Source organism: Syngnathus acus, chromosome 1 (assembly GCF_901709675.1).
Source record: "Syngnathus acus chromosome 1, fSynAcu1.2, whole genome shotgun sequence".
Classification (NCBI taxonomy): domain Eukaryota; kingdom Metazoa; phylum Chordata; class Actinopteri; order Syngnathiformes; family Syngnathidae; genus Syngnathus; species Syngnathus acus.
In genome coordinates this window covers 5,853,122-5,876,398 of record NC_051087.1, presented here as the reverse complement: position 1 = coordinate 5,876,398, position 23,277 = coordinate 5,853,122, and the positions used below count along the sequence as shown (strand labels likewise).

At 41.0% G+C, this 23,277-nt stretch overlaps 1 protein-coding gene across 12 annotated transcripts in view; it reads right to left on the bottom strand.

Annotated features, from left to right (window-relative positions):
• Nucleotides 1-23,277, bottom strand: part of adgrl3.1 (adhesion G protein-coupled receptor L3.1) — a 118,836-nt gene that overhangs the window by 20,276 nt on the left and 75,283 nt on the right. For 9 of the 12 annotated variants that reach the window (XM_037261741.1, XM_037261774.1, XM_037261783.1 and 6 more), the window contains exons 8-16: nt 20,164-20,571; nt 19,689-19,792; nt 18,185-18,370; nt 16,424-16,462; nt 9,767-9,950; nt 5,147-5,269; nt 4,871-5,076; nt 3,588-3,764; nt 2,187-2,396 (exon numbers count right to left, since the gene is read on the bottom strand). In XM_037261741.1, the coding sequence (XP_037117636.1) occupies nt 2,187-2,396; nt 3,588-3,764; nt 4,871-5,076; nt 5,147-5,269; nt 9,767-9,950; nt 16,424-16,462; nt 18,185-18,370; nt 19,689-19,792; nt 20,164-20,571 (1,637 nt within the window). The remainder of the gene's footprint in view (nt 1-2,186; nt 2,397-3,587; nt 3,765-4,870; nt 5,077-5,146; nt 5,270-9,766; nt 9,951-16,423; nt 16,463-18,184; nt 18,371-19,688; nt 19,793-20,163; nt 20,572-23,277) is intronic. The other 3 variants (XM_037261750.1, XM_037261835.1, XM_037261826.1) reach the window with 1 other exon arrangement.

Sequence of the window (23,277 nt, the reverse complement as noted above, 5' to 3'; positions counted from 1 at the left end):
AAATGTTTTTGATGCGCAAAACTATTGACAGAGCTGGAGCAAAAAGTGACCTTGCTTGGCGGAATGCATCACACTCCTTATAAAACATTTGCGGAACAATACTAAGAGTCTTAGTCATCGATGGCAAGAAAATTATTTCTCACTCATTTGAAGACACATTGGACGAGTCCTCTTATGACTTCTTATACATTTAGGGCTTTATTTTCAGGACCAGCGTGACTTGCAAGGCAGTAATCTGCGTGGAGGCTGGTTAGACCTGATGTTGGTCATTCTGAAGCAGGTCGGTGGACTGTGAGAGGGAGAGCTGCGCCGTCATGGGAGTGATCACAACACTCTATGCTTGATGTGTGAATAGGCACAATTTAGTATATTATTTGACGGTTTTGATGTTTATTGGGAAATTTTGACTTCATTTTGGCATTGTTATTTTTTTGGTTTACTGTTAGCTGCTACCTGAATCATAGCAAATGAAGAACAGAAGTGATTTACTTTTGCTTTTTTACGTATATCTGCATGAAGTAATATATGGATCCTAATGTGGAATTGGGTTAACATTAGCTGGATTCAAGTAGATTCAGTTCATGGGTGCGCAAAAATTTCAATTTTTCTCTTTTCAGCAGTAAGAAACAAAAGTTATATCATCAGTGTTTGAGAAAACACACTAAATTGACTGTGTTTGACGTGCCAAATTAACCTACAATCTAAGTGCCAGCGTCTAAATCATAATGAATGATTGTTTTCAACCAGAAATTATTGGAATCATGTCAGCCTGGTCAATTGAGACTCACGAAGGTTCTGGCCAACCTTGGTTGTTGCTAATCAACTGAAAGCACTGCATCAGTGAGCGCGATGAATCCGACCATGAAAAGATTCCACTTCACATTGACCCAGAATAAAACTGCTCAATATTATCTTGTATTATTGGATAGGAAGCCAGATTCTCAGTTTTGATATGAATTTCAAATACAGGAGAGCTGCTGCGTAGGCATCATTTACATATTACATAGATATATTCCTATTACATCCCAAACGTAATTTACACGATGAAACAGCAATGGGAAAATGTGTCCGTATGGAGCAGCTTGTAAAAGGTAGGTTGAGCTGAAATTCATGTATTGAGATTCTTGGCAGAACCAAATGGATTTTTGGATTAAAAAAACAAAACAAAAAAAGCATAAAATATATTCATACTAACCTGAGGGTGAATGACTCATGGAGGAAAGTGAAGCAGGACTGAAGTAGCACATTATTAGAGGCAAAGTCAATACATAGTCATGTGCACATACTGCAATATGTAGGGTACACAATATGGCGAGGACAAAGAGCCTGAGGATAGTTTTTTTCAAAATAAAATACAATGGTCCTAAAAAGAGGAAAAATAAATTGACTTTGATAGGAAAGGGATGATTCATCTGTGTTAAATTTGAAAGAGGTCCTTCAGTTAGTTACTTCTCAATATTTTTTTTTCAGTCTGCGCAATTAAAATAGAAATGTAATGCAATGCTGATTTTCCTACAAAGGATTTATTAGTAGATTGATTTCGGTGTCAGATTTTGGGGGGGTTTATTCAGTGAAAAACAGACTGGCTGGGTTAGGGATAAAGTGAAACCTGTTTTATTTAGTTTTTAATTTTAATTCCTCTTGTACCGCACACCTGACAACCACACATTGTAACTCATTTGAAATATTTGTGGAACTACAAGGTGATGGTTTGACGTTGGACGAAATGTCAAATGGACACTAGCTGTCGAGATACACATGTTCCCCCGTGCCTTTTTGTTTTAGCATTTCTCCTTTCATGTCTGCATGTGTGTCTTTGTAATATGCAACACAAATAAAGAGCAGATAATGAGATCAATTTAACCTTATTATCTAGCATAAAAGGGGTTTGAGGGAAAAACAAATCATCTTAAATTCAAGTGTCTTTTAAATGACATAACCTCATCACGTTTATAGACAGCTATCATGTCTGTATCCAAACCTGTCCGATGACAATAAACTGCTACAAATACCCATTGGTTAAGCGCTAAATCACCCGGGCCAACCCCTGATTGATTAACTAATTAAGAGGTTAAGTATTTTGTCCATGTAGTGCATACAACAGCAGTACTTTCAGCAGCGCCAGCAATGGTCTTCTCTGTAAAATATGATTGCCCGGTGCTCCCATATTGCATGTCTGTCCTTACCGGCTGGTCTGCTCTGTTGATTCCGACCAAGAAGAGCGACTCAGCAATGAAGAGGCTGATGCAGAGATTCTTATGGATAGTGTTGCGGTCGCTTTGCAGTCCGCGGAAAAAGCAGAAGGTAAAGATGCAGATGAGCAGGCAGACCAGGGACAGCAGGATGCCCACCCAGGTGATTACATCCAGGAGGAGGTCATGGATGCTGTCTGCTTTCTGTGAACAATGCAAAACCAAAAAGAAAATTGGTTTAGTTCAACGGAATATGAAAGTAACGAGAAATGACAACCTGGCCGTGTGTCATTGATCGTTCCGAGTCGGGGCGTTGCATAGTGTTGCGCAGGTGTTCCGGGTCAATCTATCAGTATCCTGCAAGCTGGCAGGCTGATCTGCGTTGAACACAGCAACGGCGTGATCGATACGCTGCTCAAAGCCTCACGCTGCATTCGTATACGGCCGCCAAGTAAGCGAGCCCTGACAGTGACCTCTCTTTGAAATAACACTCGCCCTCTGGCTGAGAGGGCGAGTGCCCATATGCACAACAGCTGACTTTTAATAGGAGAAAAGAACGCAAAGATGAATGCGAAGGATTGTGCATTGATTTATGAAGACCGCTTTGTTGTTGTGGATTGACATTAAAAGGAAATACCATGAAATTTTATTCATATATTGCTAACAATCGATGGTCTTCATTTCATTGTTTTAAGATCCAATCAAATTCGTCTTCACAGGGAAAGACCACTTGCCTATGATGATGTCATTTTTCCATACTGGTTGGTCAGAGCAGGCAAAGTTCGACAAGACAACCACATCGGTATTACATTTAAAATTCTGCATTTTTTCTCGAGTACGTGGTATTTTCTAAGTTATTTGTTTCGGTCGTGTTGTTAGATGAGTATTGATTTTCAACTGCGGCAGAATATGTACTTGGCACGTAGTTGTGTTCTGTTATATTGCATTTTTGTCTACTATTGATGGTTTTTATAATTGCAACATGATGGCGGGGCATTGGAGAGGTGGATTAAGTCAGGTTCAGTTCTCACTGAAAGCTGAAGTAACGTCACTTTCGACAGTATTGTATCTTGATTGCGTAAAATAAGAAAAACATATATTTACTGAAGTCCCTGGTTTTTCATAACTTAAATAGTAACATCTGATATTACGATCAGGATCTCTTAATAGAGTTTGTCAAATCACTTGTAAAACTTTCCAAAGTATGATAACTAAGGAGTGGAGTCGAGAGAATCCGGAATCCATTTGCCAGATGTTGTGGTCCCATTCTCTTCCTGTCCTCCACCCCCTCCCTCCTTTTTAAGATGTGTAACTGCAGCTTTGCCTGCAAATCAAGCTGTGTCATGATTCGTTCCAGAACCACGCTGGCCGGGCCCGACCCGAGTCACAGCCTACCTTGACCTCAACGTGGGCCATGAGCACGGCGAAGCTGGTGAGGTGAGTGCAGGAGCAGGTGGTGTGGGTGCGATTGGTGGCCAGCAAACGACAGTCCTGCGTGGACCAAAATCCTGTCATGGTACGCTTGGAGTAGCTCCAGAAAGAACAGTTTGGATTGAAGTTCTCTTCCGAATGCTGGAATAAGAGAAACAGAGTAGATTTAAAATTGGAATAAAATGCAGGAGGGAGGGATGGAGAAAATGGATTGACTGTCAGAAAACATTTAGATGGCTCGGTACAACAAACAGGATGATTAGTGGCAGTCAAAGAGACATGCGTACAACCAACAGAAGGGACAGAATACGCGGCAACAAATGTCATGTCAAGAGGTGACGTTGGAAAGGCTGTGCTCGTTGTGTGTGAAATTGTGACTGAAGGAGCTGCTGGTGGTGTGAAAACTGGGTGTTACTTTCCAAATGAGCACCTAAAACACAGAGCGCACTTTTACTGCCAACAAATTGGATTGGAAGTACAGAAAGAAATGGTCAATAGTTTTTATATATATTTTTTTATATATCTAAATAATTTATATATTTTATACTATATATATATATATATATATATATATATTATACACATAATATTAGGTATGTTTAAATAATAAGGTCAGACATAATAAAACTGGTAACAAATTGTTTAAAAAGTTCTAGACCAGCCGATATATGTGGATCCCATTATTTAGTATTTAGCCCAATTGGTTCTCAGGGACTACAATGATTTTTTAAGGCCTATTAGGGTATATAAAAGTGACACATCATAAAGGGAATGACGATTTAAGGTACTAATGCGTTTCAGAGAGTTTTTAATCACAAATTAGGCCCCGGCCCCTCGTTATTACAATTTACTTGTTGAGTATTGTGTTGGGATTTGCTATAAAATAATTCCATCCTTGTACAGGTACTTCTTTATGGACAAAGGTATTAGGTCATGTAATTCTAAAGCAAGGAACCTTTAAGCACTTAGTGGTAGGAAGTGAATTGTCGAAGTTGTATAAATGACTTTTTTAAATGATGTTAGGAGAATATAAAAAAAGTCTACACACCAAAAAAAAACTAGACTTAATGTGACCTGTTCAACCACAAAAAACATCTTTTCAAGACGTAGAAAAAAAATCAATAAATCTGATTTTGCAAGTGTGCACACGCACTGCCACTCATGAAGACTAGTTGCATAGCCCTGCCCTGCATGACACTTCAGCGGTATTCAGGCGTGTCGCTGGGTGTGCGGTGAGCCGTACTCACCTGTAGATGTTTGACCGTGAAGATGACAGGTTCCGACAGGTAAACCTTGTTGCTCTCCTTGTTGATGGATGCCATGATGACGGGGGAGTTGACAATGACCGAATAGTTGGGGTAGACGGCCTCGCTGCTCAGTCGGACGCTGGCGTTCTCTGTGGAGAGATAGGAGCCCAAGTTCCTGTAGAGGACGAAGGCCATCCTAATCTCACCTGTTGGAAAAACAACACGAAGATGCGTTCCATGACTCCGAGCAGAGACTGAAAGAAATTTCTTTCTTACCGTTTCTACCATGCTGTTTGAGAGTGCTTGCTGACAGCTGGATGGAGTTTCCGTGTAGCTCCGATTGAGGGAATGTCAAGTCGGTGAGGCTCCCATCCGTGCTAAGCCTAGCTACTTCCAGCTCTGGAACACACACACATGCAACACAACCTCAAGTCAAGTCATTGCGCAACATGTTATTTCAGGTTTAATATAACCGTGTTTTCTCACTAAGTACTTCACAAACGTTATTCCTCAAGCAATTCTCACCCGTACTATGCAACTAGAAATATCTGACACTCATTAAAGTGAAGTAAATCAAATTTTACAGACTGAATGGGCAACTGTGTCTTCGTGTAGATAATCCTTACATTGTGGGAATCTAATTTAGCCGTCAGAGTTTGTTAGCACATCCTTGATTGGGGCTGTGTAATGCAATAGATAAAGATTCTAATTAACAACTAATTAAACCTTTGGTGTATTACTATCTTGGGTTTCGGAGCAATTTGATGATTTAGACACTGTTTTCGCTCGCGCATCAAATAAACCACACAAGGACATATTCGATGAAAAGAGGAAGCCTCGTGGGAGGGTTGGGGTGAGAGGCGGGGGTCAAAGTGAGCTTCTGAACGGAGCTGAAAAGAAGTGGCTTTTGTCAGAGGATTGGGATGAAGGGCGGGTAGGAAATGGGTGAGATCAGTGAAATACGTGTAGAGATAAATGCAAGGTTCCCTTGTTGTCATGCAGACCAAATTGATCTGCAATAGTTTGGAGTATAAAGATATGTTTTAATTTTCCAAAATAGTGTCAAAGATCATGATAGGTGTCAAACCTAAGGCTCGGGGGCCAGATACGGCCCGCCACATCATTTTATGTTGCCCATGAAGGCATCAACTTCATGTCAATACTAAAATTACAAATTGTTTTCACTTTTATCAAATAGAGAAATTAGCATTTTTTTTATTACCATTCATCTTTTTAAAATATTGTTTTTCGTTTTTACTAGTGTGATTTCAAAACTAGTTTATTCATCAGTTTGTTTTGTTTCCTATTCTGTATATAATATATGACGTTGACAGTCAAATTGGCCTTCTGAAGGAATCTATGACTACAATGCAGCCCGCGACAAAAACGAGTTTGACATCCCTAAATGTATTTATCTATGTGTAAAAATGAAATAATTTTTGATACAAACCTAATTATGTCTTCTGTAGAGAGAAAGTAATTGAAACCAATAGATCCACAAGGCATCCTATTATTTAGCTGCTTTGTAAGATACTATATTTGCCCACCATCCAATATCTATCTAACATCACCTCAGGAAGCATATCAACAAATTCAGGACAACTGTAGCAGGGAGTCCAACATCTTTCGTTGTCTTTCTGCGGGTCTGACATCAAGCCCCAGCCGCAAACACACGCGTACATCCATACGCATCTCAGCAGGATATCAAAACAAGCTGCTCATTAAAGCCTCCGTGTCATGACAATCGGCTTCATACGAAACATACTTGTTCTTCATTGTTATCACAGTGGTGATGCCGCTGTGTTTTTCCTTCAAATGACTCTTTTGCGACCGCTAATAATTAATTCGTCTTCCAATTACCGAAGCGTATAGTCACACATTTAATAACGTCGCATGCTTCTCGGGCTTCTTCGGGATGCGTCATTCAGATTCCTGTTGTAAGTGTCCATGAAAGACTCAGAGGGGGAGAAAGTCGGAATAGAAGGGAGAGGAAGTAGAGGAGCATGATGAGGAGTGAGATCAGGCCAGTTATGAATAAAAAGAAGAGATAATCGCAGCGGATCTGCCCACTGGATTAGCTGGGAGGGAAGATTAATGGCACAAAAAAGTGAAATGAGCACACAACAAGATTATTTCCTCTTTTGAGTTCTTTGGAGATGAGCGAGCCTACATTTTGGCAGATGCTTAGCAGTGTGGAAGGAAAAGAAAATGGCAATGAAACCTATTTCAACTTAAGTAGGTAAAGTGTCACGCTAGAGCCACATTAGGTGAAGAGCTGTGATTTCACTGCCTAGTGAGGTGAAAGAAAAACTATGTGAGCATCATGTGACATTGCACCAGCAGCCTCGAGCACACTCTCGTAGACTCCTCATCGCTCGTCATCTTTGGCTTCATTTCCCTTCCTGCTCCTCCTTTTCACCTCTGATGGCATAACATTCAAGCGGAGTGCGTCTTTGCACCGGAGGGGGGGGGCTCGGTTGATGTGTTGTGCGAGAAACGTAAGATCAAACCGCATCAGGGTAGAGAGGAGGAGGAGGAGAAGGCTGAAGGAGGGAGAAACAAGAATGACACTCCACGTTGTGGGGGCAGATGAAATGAAGGCGAACATACAAGCTACAAATCATCGTGTCTTGTTCCTGTGAAGCCATCGCTGATTAGGAAAGGAAAGGCAAGTCACTTAAAGTTAGACGGTTAGAAATACTAAATGAAAACTGTAATGCGATGGGCTGCCTCGACTTCCTGTATTGGATATTCATTCAAACTAGTAAAGGTACTTCTATAAATATACGATAATTATTTTTGAAAGGTTGAGAAAGAAAGTTAGAAAATTGGGCCCATAAAATAATCTTCGGGCTGAAGTCTGGTCACCAATCACTGTGTGCGTATATATTTACACATTTTGATTAGTAATGCCTAAAAAAATAAAACACAGTACGGGAGAAGAGAATTATGTAGAAGTGTCAAAATTAATTGATTACTATTTTAATAATAGTATAATTATTTCGAGCCATTGTTGAAAATATTTCCAAAATTGTCCAAAGAGATAATGCTAGTGATATTATTGAACATTAAGAAATTTTTATTATCGAATTATCTTCACATGGAAAAAATAAGCAGGTTCAACGTATTCTTAGCTAATTCCGCTATTTAGGTCCTTAAATACTGTTTTCCTATTGGATGGTGAAAAATGCTCTGCTCTAGTAGTGAACTGAATATGATGTATTCACCAATCTGATACTTGGGAATTAATTTTGCAAAATATGATTCAAAATGTGGTTTTCACTAAACAACACAACAATGCCGTGGATGTTCTGAAACAATCGCTTGAGAATTGGGCCCAGCACTGACAACCAACATATTCCCATAAGAGGCCTCAGCTACCACAAGCAACTTCTGTACCCCTTAAAATAAATACGATTAAAATTAGAACAATAATCCAAGTAGTGGCTGTCAACTATAAAAAATGCTGACAAGACATATTCTGCAGGAAGCGGTACAGCCGAAACCAAACCCTACATAGTTCTGTCTCTTTACGAGGACTACAATTAAAGGCAGGTTCTGAGCCTGAACGCTTTGAGGCTTTTCACTCAGCCATATTTCAGAGTTTTTCCTCTGCAGCCGACTGATCAGAATGATGAGATCAGTGAGACGCAATGAGGAGAAATGATGGAGGAGCGAAAGGCACAAGAGAGATGGTGGTATGCAGCACACTATAATCACTAGCTTTGTTTTTCTTCGCCTAGAAAGATGTGTGCATGTGTGTGTGTGTGTGTGTCGCGTAAGAAAAAAAAAAAACAGGTGTCTTTGACAAATTTATTCCCGGCTTTGGAAGCCTCAAGGTCATATTTTTTCTCTGTGTTGTGTTCACTCAGCAGAGGTCTCAGTGGAGTCAAAGCTTCTCATTGAAGCTCTTCATCCTGCCGTGTCTTTGACAGTTACACGCCTGCTCAGTGTAACACATCTTGCAAATTCAAGCCGTTACCCCCTTTGCACATGCCGCCACTGAATTATTTTAGGCAAAAGTGATAATTACTGTGAAAAGCAATTAAAGATAGTGATTAAATATTTTGTTTGATTCTGCCGCTCAGGGCGTAGATATCATAGCGACAAATATTGTTAAGCAACTTTCAATCTATTCAATTTGCGCTGTAATAATGTTGACTCATTCCAACGGCTAAAACTAACAGTATTAAACACCTCACATTTGCCAGAGTTGTCTTTCTTATTAAATACAGGGCAGCTCAATGATACAGTGGAATACAAATACTACTTGTCACATGATGCAAAATGGGCTACTTCCGCTAAATCACATTTTGGAGAGAAATGTAATTCGAGTTTATCCTTGAGCTATTCCATTTCTTTTATCATGCTAACAGGTACAGCTGGTCAGTGCAACTATCCCATAATACATTTTTTTACTGCTTTGGTTTGTAAAATCCCAGTTAAAAATGAAGCAGTTATTAATATAAGAGTTGCCCACTGTATTAGAAGTAATCAATAAAGTGAATGGATGGACGGTTGGCGCGAGTTTATTTGTGATTTGTTGTTGTGTTGGTGTACTGGAGATTGATGCATCGGTGGATTGGCAATTAAGTGGTGAATAAATGGTGGCAGTGAGGAGGGTGAATGGATTGATGTTGTAGCTCTCCACAACAACACTGAAACAGATCTACTGGTGGATAGTTGATGAATGGATTACTAAAAAGCATTTGGAGTTAACAATCAACATTTTTTATCTAAATCATCTTGGAGGACAAAAAAAATTGAAATCCAATTAATCCATTGCATGCTGCAGCATAAATATAATACTGAAAGCTTTTGTCCATTGTTAAATGAAAATTTTGGCAGTCTGCATTTGGGAGCTTTTGTAAATGGAGGGAAACAAAATTCACTTACGGATGTTGTCAGTGGTCTCCTGCACAGTGTCTGTCTTGAGGAGGTTGTCAGCCAACATAAAAGCGCCGGTCTCCACCGTGTCGAGGAGCAGCGTGGCCGAGTGTAGCTGCTCGCCGGTGGACAGCTCTCTCCACGCTGTCTGGGCTCGCGGTTGGAGCAAATTATTCACCGTCTCCACCATGGCCTGAGGGGCGGCACAAGCATTGAAGGAAACACTTAATAAATGATTCCGACGTGACCAGTTAATGCCAATCCATTAAGAGCCCATGTAACATTCGTGTTCCGTGACAAGAGCAGTCAATAACACAAGACAATGGGAAAGTAGCGGCCTCTCATTTATCATGTTGATAAATTATGTCGAGAAAAATGTAAGCGATGCAAATGCGGCATTCCCATGCAGACGTTGCAAACGAAATAGAACATTAAAAAGCACATTTGAAAACAGGTCAGCTGATCATTTGCGAGGTTTATAAACCTGTTTCCCCCCTCAGGTATCAAAAAAATGACCAAAACATATCACAACAAAGATTTTCTCTTATGATTCAAGAGAATGGACACTCCAGCAGACAATAACAACAACAATAAAGCTGACTACATTTTTATATCTCTAGAATTGGTTTGTCTTCTTCACCTGACTGCCATCGCTATTTTGCCCTTTAGGCTACCACCTGATTTCTTCCATTTGATCAGATCAAATGTTTTTTCTGCACAATGGAACCAAACCAGACTCGGTTTAAGTTCGTACCAAGACTGAAAACGTTGATCTATTTAGGAAACTCAACTAGAATGGAAGCACCATTCAAAATCCTTCCCGTTTTTCATTTTGAAAACAAACCTCATCCTATCGTGGCTTCATGCAGGAGAATCTTTGCACGCTTCCAAACAAACACTGCTATTTTTGAGTTGGTGCAATACTGGACTGTTTAGAGAAGAAATGATATATGCGATTGTCTACTGGGTCACATTCAGCCACGCGTAGCTGCTCGGAGTTCATATGTACGAGCCGAGTAAACGGAAGAGAGTGCAAGAAATATTCTTTCTGAACTAATACGTATTTTGTTTCCTGCCCACATTCCTTCATACTTCACCTCATTTTCACACACATTTTTAAAAGACCCTGGGAGAGATAGAGAAACTGAAAAAAAACGGAGCATGGTGGGGAAGCGGTGGAGGGGGAAGAGACACAAAAGGGAGTCATGGGAGAGCGATAAAACAGTCCAGTGCTTCCACGGTGACAGGCGTCCTCTGGGAGAAGTAGAAGAGCCAATACAGGTGCTATCATAGACATACATCGCACCCTCCCATCTGCCTCTCAATTTTTTCTCCATTTCTCACTCTCGACTTGTAAAGCAACCTCTTTGCAAACGTCCTGCCATGCCTCACTCGCTCTTTTGAGGCCTCTCGAGGAGGAAGTCGGAGGAAAGCAGGTGGCATAAGGGGTCTCAGGTGAGGAATGTTGTGGTTGAGTGAAATATGTCAGTTTATTGGCGATTCGAAGAGGACGGCAATGGACACAAAAAGAAACGGTGCTTAGTTGAGACGAGACTTTGAATTTGGATTCATATATTTTCTTTTATTTGCACCAACATTATGCAGGTACTTGAATTTTGTTAAAAGAAAAAATTATGCTCGGTGGAGATAAAAGCGATGACAACCCCTGCACGTTGATGTGCCTCAAGAACGAACACAAGAATTCGATCCATACTATTTTCTGTTTATTTATAACGGCAAATCATCCTCTATAATCACAAATGAAATGAATCCGCCTTGCTAAAGTTATAGAGCAATGCCCCGCTCCGGCTAGCGGCTAATTAGCTGTGATGCATGCTGCATGAGTTGCAGCATGACTGCTTTGAAACCAAACTAATTAAGCCAGTGATTCGCCAAACAAGTAAAAGTTGGACATAATACGAAGCGCACAAATATGTACACGTGCAAAAACAATATGGTTTTTTTCCTGTTTAGTCAACATCAATTGTCAATAAAGCCCCTGGTAGGCAGATTTACACAAAATGAATCATTTAAAAAAATAATGACAATTTATTTTGTCAAATTAGTGCTTGCCATAAATAAATAAATAAATTGTTAAATTTGATAGTCCCTCAACATGGTAGATATACATACCATGAGTCTATAATTGTTCCTCTACTGCGGGTTACTGACTGACCTTCAAAATGAATTCCCAAGGTCAGAAGTCAATTTGCAGCAGACCATGCTGACTCATATCTCATTTCAAAGCCTTCGATTCAACCTTTCCACATCCCAAATAATTTCTTTCAATACATCACATATATGTGTGACAAATGACAACACAAGGACAAAAACAAATACAACACGAGACAGATGAAGTACATGAACAGCGTTACTTCTTTTTTAACTATTAAATCAACGTTTAATCTTTTTTTAACGATTGCTTCTTGGACTGTGTGACAATAGTCCAAATATAGTTATTATATTACTGCTACTTGACTATTATTAATATTAGTCTATTAAGAGAAAGGATTCCATGTTTAAAAAGAAGCTGCCATCTTTTGACAATTAATTAGTTGCAGCTCTAAAATCTAGCGCATTTATTTATTTATCCAAATTATTGTGAGCTTACTTGAAGTCAGCATAATTTCTCACAAAATTCTCAATACACTCTTGGATTGACACTAATTATTACAAAGATTTTTCATCCACCAGAGAGAATTTTCTTTTCTACATACAATTTTACAAAGAACACATTTGCATTGTGTGTATCGTAATATCTGTAAAGTCATATGATAATGTCAGAATAATAGTCCTTTCATCCACTTGGGTGATTCGGACACAATGGGATTGTGCACAATTGAATTTTCTAGTTGTTGAGAGATGATACACAGAATACATTTAATAATAACTTACAGTATTTTTCTGCTTTTTTTTTTTTTACATTGGAGAATTACATCAGATAGAAAAGAAAAATAACAAGATCTGAACAACACTGTGTGGGTGCCTTTTTTTTTTGTTTAATATGCAAGTTTACAAATGTATGAGATGTGTGCGTGAGTGTGTGTGCGGGAAGCATTGCAGTGCATCATTCTGCTCCACTTGCTGGGACTATTCTCAGTGCAGGCTCTGTTTTCCATTCCCTCATGCTGTACTTTGATGTGTTTCAGATAACCACCAACTGCCACCCACCCTCCCATCTAACTCTCATTAAACTTCTCATAGCTTTTTATTGAACTTTTGATTATCTTGCATTTTCTATGCCGTATAATTCTTTTTCATTGAAATGTAATTCTCGGGTGCCGAGATTACATCTGCAGCGGAGAGGGACTGGTATCTGAGGGGAAAAAAAGGTACGAGATTTTCTTGAGGTCCAGACATCGACACATCATAAAAGTCATGTGTGTGTGTGTGTGTGTGTGTGTCCATGTGTGTGTGTGTGTATGTCTTAAAGCACAGTTGCCTTTGGTGACATCTACACAAGACTAACGACTCGAGGGTTAAAATTATGGCTTTTTTTCTCGGGGCTACTCACTCTGCAGAAATAGATAACACACACACGTACATGCACACACACACACACACGCACGCACACACACACAGACACACCAGTAAATGGGGCAGAAATGAAATCCTTTGAAGCGTTGGGGTAATCCAGCGTAAACAAGAGCGGCAAGACAGACGAGAGTCGGCCTGTTCTACTTCTCGCTAAACGCGCACACGCATGAGCGCCAGTGCGTTGACGGGTCAGTGTGTACGCTCGCGCACGGCAAGGCCCACTTTTAAACTGACAGCATTCGGATGTAAAAGTTGAAAAAAAAAATCGTATCTTTCTCGCTTGACTGCGCTTGAAGAAAGTGCATGTTTTGGTGAATGTTTTCATGGTAGGAGCCGTCTTTTCTGTCATTTGTTGTTGGACTTCTCTTCTGTCCTTCCTGACAGAACGAGTTTAGAGCTAAATCGGGCTTTACATTCACAGCATGACCCACCATCCATAAATAGAGGGCACCTTAGGCATTGGCATTGAGCATTGCTATCTTCTCACTGCACGTTGTGTTGTTTTCTTTTTGATCGCATTCATTTCCACCAGCGGTGAACGACATGCTAACTGATTAGGGCATTAATTGATCCTTGAGAATTCTGACAGTCTTGTGGAAGTGATTGTTAATGAATCGCATTTAGGCTGCAACCAGTAGAGGTGAGCCTCAAATCATTTAAATCCATGACATCATTTGCTTTATGTATCACACACTCGCATCAAGTTGTGTTCCCTCAAAAAAAATAATCAACAATCGATCCATTGATGGCGAATTCTCTCAACGGGCTTTCAAAGAAAAGTAGTGAAATGCTGGTTGTCTTTCTGTTTAATTTCTACCATGACTGCTCTCCATCACTCATTCCCTCTCTCCAGCTCTCAGTGCACCTTGCACACGCTACCTCCTTCCATCAACCAGCCCGCAGCATCAAAGCCTCTTCAAATAACCAACTTCATCATGAATAAATTGCCAATTAAGTATACATGAAACGAGTCCCCAGTCCCCCAAACGGAATGCGCGCGTGTACATGTGTGTGTCTGTGTGCGTGTGTGTGTGTGTGTGAGAGAACGAGAGAGATAGAGAGAGAGAGAGAGAGAGAGAGAGAGAGTGAGGAGAGAATTCAATTATTTTTCATCTCTATTAAGAACCCAAACCTCCTGCACGCTCTCCTCACTTGACAATTAGTGCTGCAGATAATTAACGAGGAGAGGGCAGCAACACACCACATCCCTAATCACGCACATTTCTATCTGGCAGAGTAGGGGACTGCTGCTATAATTTTGTTTTGCATTACAGAGGCTAATTATATAATCGATCACTACCAACAGCCCCCCCCACCCCACCACTCCCTCAAAGCAGAAAGTGCGTGTGATGTAATGTTTCGAACCTGGCTGAAGCTGTCTGAAAGTGCACAACCGATGCGTAAGATCGAAGGCAATGCATCAAATAGAAAATGGCACATCGCTGTGATGTCTAAAATTATCAGGGAGTTTATATTTATACTTTGGCGACGTGTGTGTGGTGTGCGTGTCAGTATGCATACAATTCCAAGCCATGTTGTATGATGTGACATTGCTGACTGCTGCTGACGTGGATAGTTTTTGCAAAGGAGGGGAGGTTGGGAAAAAAAAAAAACAGCCTGCATCAGGAGAAAAAGAGCTAGCCCATCAAGGGTGTGTATGAATGCGTGTGTGAGAGCAAAAAATGAGATGCTGCAGGCTGTCTCCTGCACACAGATGAGCTACGTAGGTGCTGTGGTGCCTTGGCTTTGTGTTATTACCTCTTCCAAGGGAGTCCAAATTCTCCAGTGCAATTCTGGTTTCATTGTTTGTTAAGAGGATTACACAGATGGTACTTCACCAATTTGCACTGTCCATTCTTGGTGGTTATCGATTGGCCTTTTCAGTGGCACAGTGCCAGCGTAGCTTGGCAGCACGCGTTTCGCCCCGCTTCCCGCTGGGGTGCTCCGTGCACCGCTTTGCAATAATACTGCTTTGTTCAAACACGTCTTGTCGAAACTCACAACAGGTGCTTCAGTTAGGGAAAACCAGCCTTGCCGAACGCCTCGGCCACACATAATTAGGGGTATCAGGATCATAATCCATCCATCCATCCATCCATCCATCCATCCATCCATCCATCCATCCATCCATCCATCCATCCATCCATCCATCCATCCATCCATCCATCCATCCATCCATCCATCCATCCATCCATCCATCCATCCATCCATAGCAGCTGGCAGACTGAACATGCCATTGTATAACCAGTATGTAAAAAAATGATATTTTATAAACTGACAAGTACGCCATTGAATCTAGCCACCCATACACATTTATATCATCACAAATTAAAAAATGGACCTTTCTATCTTTGTATTTGAACAGAAAGTGTACAATATATTTTTCCCCCCATTAAGGTCTGCACATGTCTGAAAGCCTCTCTAGAAAATAGCAAATGTTTATTAACACAAATAATGCTTAAGTGTTGTTCCATTGTGCAATCAAGGTTGCGACATTAACCACAATCCGCAGAGCGCCAAAGACACGGAAGCCATGAACACTCAGCCAACCAGACGCACGTTAGTATGATTTTAAAGGAGCGAGACCATGATCAAGAACCATTGTGCAACAAACTATCCATCATTCCACTTCACTTTCTCTGATGCAGCAGTGGTGGCAAAGACATTTCAATGAATGGAGATGGATAGGAAGTCATTTTGCTTCCAGGCAGGCCGTTTACAACCCAGCGCACGGTCCTGCAAAATAGATGAGCAACTATTGATATTGATCATGGTCTCTTATCTTTACCGCTGATTGCAAATGATAGAAAAACATGGAAATGAAAACAAAAGAAGCAAACCCTTTGAGGAGATTAAATACTGTCATCAAACACCTGTGGATTCGGGTGATTGATGCCGATCATTTATAGTCGAGGGGGAGTTCAATTACCCTCAAAGGATTTCGATTCAAATCCTAAAACATCTGCCGCAGAGTACAACTGCAAACCCACATTGCGCATCACAAATGTGTGATATCACACAAAGGCTTGCTTGATCAATTACATGCTGAGCGTGAAAGTAAAAAAAAAAAAAACACACACAAAGCGGGGTGTGGCAAAGCAATCAACGGATACCAGGAAACAGAAATACCTGTGTGAAAAACCTGCAGGACCTCTCTCTCTTCTGAAGCTGTAAATTCAAACAATTCAACTGTTAGCAATGTAACACCTCTCCATCTCACACACCAACGTGCCCTGAGGTGAGCAAAGATGCACACACACGCAGAGCTTTATCATTAACATGACTCAAATAGACGTCGGGGACTGGAAATAGAATTTTTCTCACTCACCTGTGTTTTCAATGTATCTCCCAAAACACCGTCATTTCTATTATTCTTTGTTTCCTTACTGACACAGTTTGTGATCTCATTCTTAGAAACAAAGCTTGTAAAATATATATTGTCCAATTAAAACTTATAATTATATTTTAGTTTAAGAAGTTTTCACAACAATGCAGTTCATAAAGATACATCATAAATTGCAGTTGCTCGACGGATTTTGCTCAAGAAACATCAGTCGTTGTATTTAAAGCCATTGCTAACGAGATATTTATGTTTGTCTTGTAAGAACCTGCGGTGAGCTAAAATAATTTTTCTATGCTACACAAATTCAGTCATTTATTTTCTACATCTACGATTAAGTGTATTTTACTGTCATCCACTCAAATATGAATGGCCATCATTTTAAAACGCACTGATTTAATTATGGATTTGGGTCATTAATGAGATCAGGAGTAGCGCTTTTCCTCTCAGAGTGAGCAATACTTATCCAGAAATCCAACTCTAACCAGCCATTTGGTCAACGGTGAAGCACGTATTAATGGATTCCACTTGTATACAAGCTTTGACAAGTTCATTTCAAATAACCGAGGAGAAAGGGCACAGGTTGCAGCGAGACAGCAAGGCAGATTGGGAAAGGGTAACTCGGTGCAGGCCCAGTGACTCAGAAAGTAAAGTTAAAATAAATAGTGAGTGTATAAGAGTTGGCAGCAGCTGTCAGTCTCACTCCCAAAGTCGGCCTATCACTGTTGACCTCAGCAAAGACAATCAAGGAACAGTCTCCCATTAAATGAGTCAGCCAGTCAATTAGGCAGCCAAGGCAGCCAGTCAGTGTGTCCCCACTGACTTGGCTCTCTTTAATGAATGCCTACATGTACAAACTACAGAGCTAAATTCTTCCTTGTTCACTGCTGATAAATCAGATCTTCTGCATACTGAGGATACACTTTTGATTTATGGAAGTCTACAGTTAATGCAAAATCTTTTTTTGTGTGTGTGTGTATGCTATGCTTTTTTGTGCAGGTGCTAAAAAATAAGTTCCAAAACTTTAAGGACTAAAACGTTTCCCTGGCACTCCTCTTTTGTTACCCGTGTTAAAGTATCTGTGGAATAAGAAAAATGCTGCAAACTACAGCCACCAGTATTAAAATAAAACCATTCTGTCAGGGCATTAATTTGTTAAGTTCATGGAAATTACGTATTTCTAGATTCACTGCAGTTTTTATCTTACTAGCATTATAATGGGGTGTGACTGTAAGGCATAGGTGTCAAAGTCAAGGCCCGGGGGCCAGTTACGGCCTGCCACATCATTTTATGTGGCCCCCGAAGACAAATCAACTTCATCTGTCAATACTAAAGTTACAAATTGTCTTTACTTTTATTTTTGTTACCATTGATCTTACCATTGATCTTTTATAAATATTTGAACAGTTTTTACTAGTCTCCGGTTTCAAACTTAGTTATTCATCAGTTTGTTGACGGTCATGATGGCCCTCCGAAGGAAACTGTGACTATGTTGCGGCCCGCGACAAAAATTAGTTTGACACCCTAAGGCAACCTGTACAACGCAGTACCTTGGTGAGGCTGCGGGCAGCGCTGTCCTTGCCCCCAGGGGTGAGGTTCCTGAGCTGCACGTCAAGCAGTTCCACCAGCTGGGCCATGGCCCGCACCGTGGAAGGCACGTCGCCAGGACGCAGGAGCCCTTTGGTCTGCTCTGCCAGCTCCCTGGCCACGATGGCTGCCGTCTCGCCCGACCGGAGCTGGATGCAAACAGAACAACACCGGAGGGGGGGTTAGGCAATGATGGATGGAGTTGGGGACGACGTAGTGGGAGTTGGAGCAAGGAGAAAAAGTTGCAGAGAAAGTTGAGAGCAAAGATAGGGGCATGCAGGAGAGGGGAAAATGTGCGAGGGCGTTAGGAGAAAAGGTATAATGAAAAACTTTGAGAATTATTCATAGAATACGCTCTCGCTTTGCACTTGGGGCAATGTCATGATAAACAATTACATGCAGTAGAATTTCTACAGTCCAACACAATACGGTTAGTTTGGATTTGGGAAAATGTGTTATAGGACATTAAGTAAATAGAAATCTCCGATTTTAGTATATGATAAGGACTGTTGTCATTTTGATACCATGGAAAAAAAATTAAAACCTCACCAACTTCATATTAGTACTACTAATAATTCATATAATTGATAGGGTACTAATTATATTTTGATAAAATAAAAAATAAGTTTTGTATATTTTTAAACACTTTAGAACAATTGAAGTAAAAAAAATAAAATCTTTTTTAAACACTAATAATTTTATAGATTTCCTGTACTGTATAAGAGTTGTAAGATATTTGTTGTTTATTATTGAAGCCTTCAGGCAGTATAAAATCTCACTGACATTTTTAACATCCCAACCAATAGAATGGAGGACGAAAGGGATTGTAAGATAAGTAGCCGGATGGACCATTCATTGCAAATCACTCCATCATTGTTTTTAATATATGTCAGCTTTTATAGATCAATAAAAACCCGTATAGATGTTGTGTTTTACAATTACCTAACAATATTTACAATCCCCTCATGTACCACTGGATCAGTGCGTCGTGTGTGCTGCCAAAATGCACCCAGCGGGTCTCGCCACAGGTCAGTGAATGGGGTGAGCGAGGAAGCCAGCTCAAAATGTGCATCATTGCTGCAACTGTCTAATGTTTGATGTTGATAGTTTACTGACCAAGTCAATGATCGGAGCAACAGTGTTTGGACTGGGCAAAGTAATAGCTTCCCTTTCCAAACACGGCTTCCTCATTGCGTTAAGCCTCTAGCATTTTTTGTCTCACGATGTCGGCAGAAAGCAAACTATCAACACAAACAAAAAAAAAACCTGGAGATATCTGTACTCCCAACAGCTATATACAATCTCGTGTGTTTCAAGCACTAGTTGGTAGCTTGACAAATGGAGATGGATACATGCGGGATAAATCATTCCCTGTGGTTGTTGTATCTCCATGCGTGAGAAATGATGCTCTGGGAAACTATCATAGCACACGTCTTCACAAGGGCAGGCAGAAACATCCACACTTACTTTCTGCATGATGTGGTTGACCCAAGGAGACGTGCAGTTGCTGAGGTCAGGGCCTTGAGGATCCCAGTAGCCCAAGTGGGCCATGCACATGTATGTGGCCACGCCTGCGAGAGTAGCAAAACTAATAAGGTGAGACAGCCCTGACATTCAACGAAAGACTCCGACACTTCATGCCGTGCCCGCGGGGGGAGCATGCGGGAGGTCTTTGTCATGTAAGCAAATTAACATGAACAATGTATCCCGTGGAGGTACACTACTGTACACGTGTGTTGTGATGAATGGACGTACAAGATAAAATGTTCATCATCTGTTCAAAAAAATCTTGACCTTCAAGTGGAGCTACATTGTTACTTCGTGATCATTTCTATGGAACATTTGAACCCTTTCCCAATAGGGCGGCAAAATCCTCATTAGTCTTAATTAGTAGAAGAGTCTTTGAACATAAACATTTCACACAGTGACATCATCCACTTACCGAGTGTCCCGACCGGGCACGGCTGCTTGGCGAGTTGGCCTTGCTGGGTGCGGGGCCACGAAATATCAGCCATCACTCGAGGGCTACAAAAGTCTTGGGGAGGCAAAGCTGGGGGTTGCGGCGGCGCCGGGGGGACCTGCACGGGCGGGAAGCGGTCCCCGGCTTTGCGGTTGGTGTCTGGGATCTGATTGGTGTCTGACGGTGCACCGCCGGCCGGATTCATGACAGGCTGGCGGACTGTTGTGGTGGTTCGGTATCGCTGTCCCGGTGAGGTGGTGAGGAGAGGACGCGGGGTGGTGTAGTAAGGGGGAGCGCGAGTGGTGGTCGAACGACTGGTTGAGGACGAGGAGCCCCCTCCGACTGCACCCCCTCCTCCTCTGTTCGGAGGGATCATGGGCGGGCGGAAGTCTACGTAGGAAGGCAACAGAAAGGCAAAAGTTAAGCACCAAGACCCGCAAATACAGTTCACCCATTTCATCGCATTATTCTATTTATGTTCAACGTCCCATCCTGTATTTTGTAAATGTCTCTCCCCTCATTTCAAGCATCTTGCCTTTCCCCTGTGTTTCCTGCCAATTTGATTTGTCTTCCTCGCCCTAATTGTTAAAACCTGCTCTCCATTATCTTGTGTGTATGTAGTCGATCTTACCCTTTGTGAAAGCAAACAAAGGTTACTGATATTATAAATATTTATTATTTACATAATTATACTATAAATAGTATTGTAAAAGTACATGACCATAAGATATGACACTATATTGCGTCATTGTGTCATACATAATTCATGATACAGTGACATCATGGTCAATATGTGTATAAGTGTCAATATTTAATTGTAAAATAGTCTTAATTATTCCCATTGAGTTCAGAAATAAAGAAGGAATAGCAGGAGGGAAAAGTATGGCATGAGTGTTTGATGCGCGGCAACTCCGAAAGTGCACATACGATAGCAGCTTGTCTCATTCGATCTCTGAACTTGCTGCTGCAGCTCTGTGTTGTGCAAATCAATATTGCATTATAGCGTTTTAGATAAAGGGAAATATTTACACATTGCCTGCACAGAGGCCAAGGCAGAGCCCATGCTCACATCTTTAATTAAAAATGCTTTCAAATGAAACCTTTAGAGAGAACTTGGGAGGGCATCTCTGTCATTTTTTTTTCCATCTTAACGGTGGATGGGCATCATCACAGATTCTTCAAATAATTGATTTTTAAGTGTTTTGATAATTATGTGGAATTGATTGTTGATTAATCATATCATGAAGCTTGGCCGCAGTCAGCAAAGTAGATTTTAGGAGCCACAAGTTTATCATGTTTTCGCACTTGCAGCAGCTAGCCAAAGATGGCAGTGTGAGTATCTCCTCGTCCTTATAATGACCACAGGTGGAGGTGATCAGGGTGGGGGTCGAAGGTCATGCAGTTTTTAACCACTCGGTCACTTGGACACTTAGTTATTTGAATACTTGCACATCGAATTAAATCATCTTTTGAGTCGAAAGCAAGCCATACTACACCCGGAAAGGAATACAGCAAGGACAATTGCCCGTCTGAGGGACAAGTTGTCAACATCTCCTCCGCCCATGCAGCGACTACTGGAACAGAGGTTAGTTGCTACAAAGATCTTTACTTAAATGCAACTAGTGGATCTCTGCAATTGAGGCAGCATTAATCTGCTAAGTAAAATCACAACTTAATCCAGGAACTTTAGTTAAATGCCAAACCGACTAGACAGAAAATACTGAGCCCTCTCCCCTGGTGCCTTTGTATGAGCTTGCTTGTCATGTTTACTGTTGTAATGATGGTCTGGCTAAATGAGCTTTTTTCAAATATATCTGTGTGAGGTCATGGAGTCACCTTCTTTTTACTGCGATGCTTGTTACCATTGATTTAATGATATTTGCACAGTCCTTTGGGTGTGAATAAAAGAGTGGGTAGAATGAGAAGAAGGTCTTTGTGCATATTTGCAATGAGGGGGTGTCTATATTATTCATTGTGACCACAAGTTGACCCTTTCTGTGGACTTTAATGAAAACCACCTTCCCTCTGTGTTTTTCCCTGGCCGGCCCGCTTAACTGACAGCCGTGAAACATCCCGCTGTACTTTCTGTACATTGGTTCTGTTCTCTTCATAACTTAATGGAGTGTTTCTCAACATAAACAGAGCTGCTCCCTGTTCCTGAATTATTGCTGGCCCTGCCTTATGCATTCTCCACGGAACATTGCCATCAATCATGCGTGTCAGCAGTGGCCTAGGGACGAGCTGTCAATCTGTGTGTGTGTGTGCGCTCATGATGGAAAAAAAACAAAACTGTGTGTGTGTGGGATGCACGATTAGGAGCCTTGCCACAACCGTAATGGTGTGAGTGTGTGTGTGTGTCTGAGGGTGATGTCTGCTGTCATTTGAGTACAAGGCTGAAAACAGGGCTGGCAGCTCGGGGTGAGGCAACATAAAAGCCTGCGAGCATCATAGGCAAGGGGCCACATCATCTCTGTCTTTTCTTTTCCTCTGCTGCTCTCTTGACATTTTCCACCTGACATTTTCTGACTTGATTGCTCACTCGTAACTTTCTTGTTCACACTTTATTCTCCCTATTCCGAATTCTATTTGACAAAAAACACTTTTTTTTGATCGCATTTATTCCTTTTGAACGTTCTTTTCTTTAAGGTGATAACATCTTTTTGTAAAAGCCATAAATTCATCATGACTGCCACTCGAGCTGCTTTTAAAGAAATTGCAGAGACGTATGTGACATAACGTCGGAATTATGGAGGAAAAAAAAAAAGTATGGAGGGTTGTAGACCCGTTGATTTGTCAATCAAGCTGCCCAGGCTGTTAGCGTGCTTTGCTCTGTGATGCACATTACACAGAAAACAGCACGACACGTTTTCTCTATCACTACAATTGCCGGGCAATTATTTGTAATTGAATCATGCTTTTGATTTTCGCTTGTCACGATCATGTGAACATTATAATCGAATAAAAATGATTAATGTGCCCGAGCTCCTTTATGAAAGTACCCTGATTGCACCGTGTAATGACACCACAGTTGGAGTTTAGTGTAAAAACAAACACCCTACAAAAATAATTACAAACATATTTAAATCCAAGGCATGC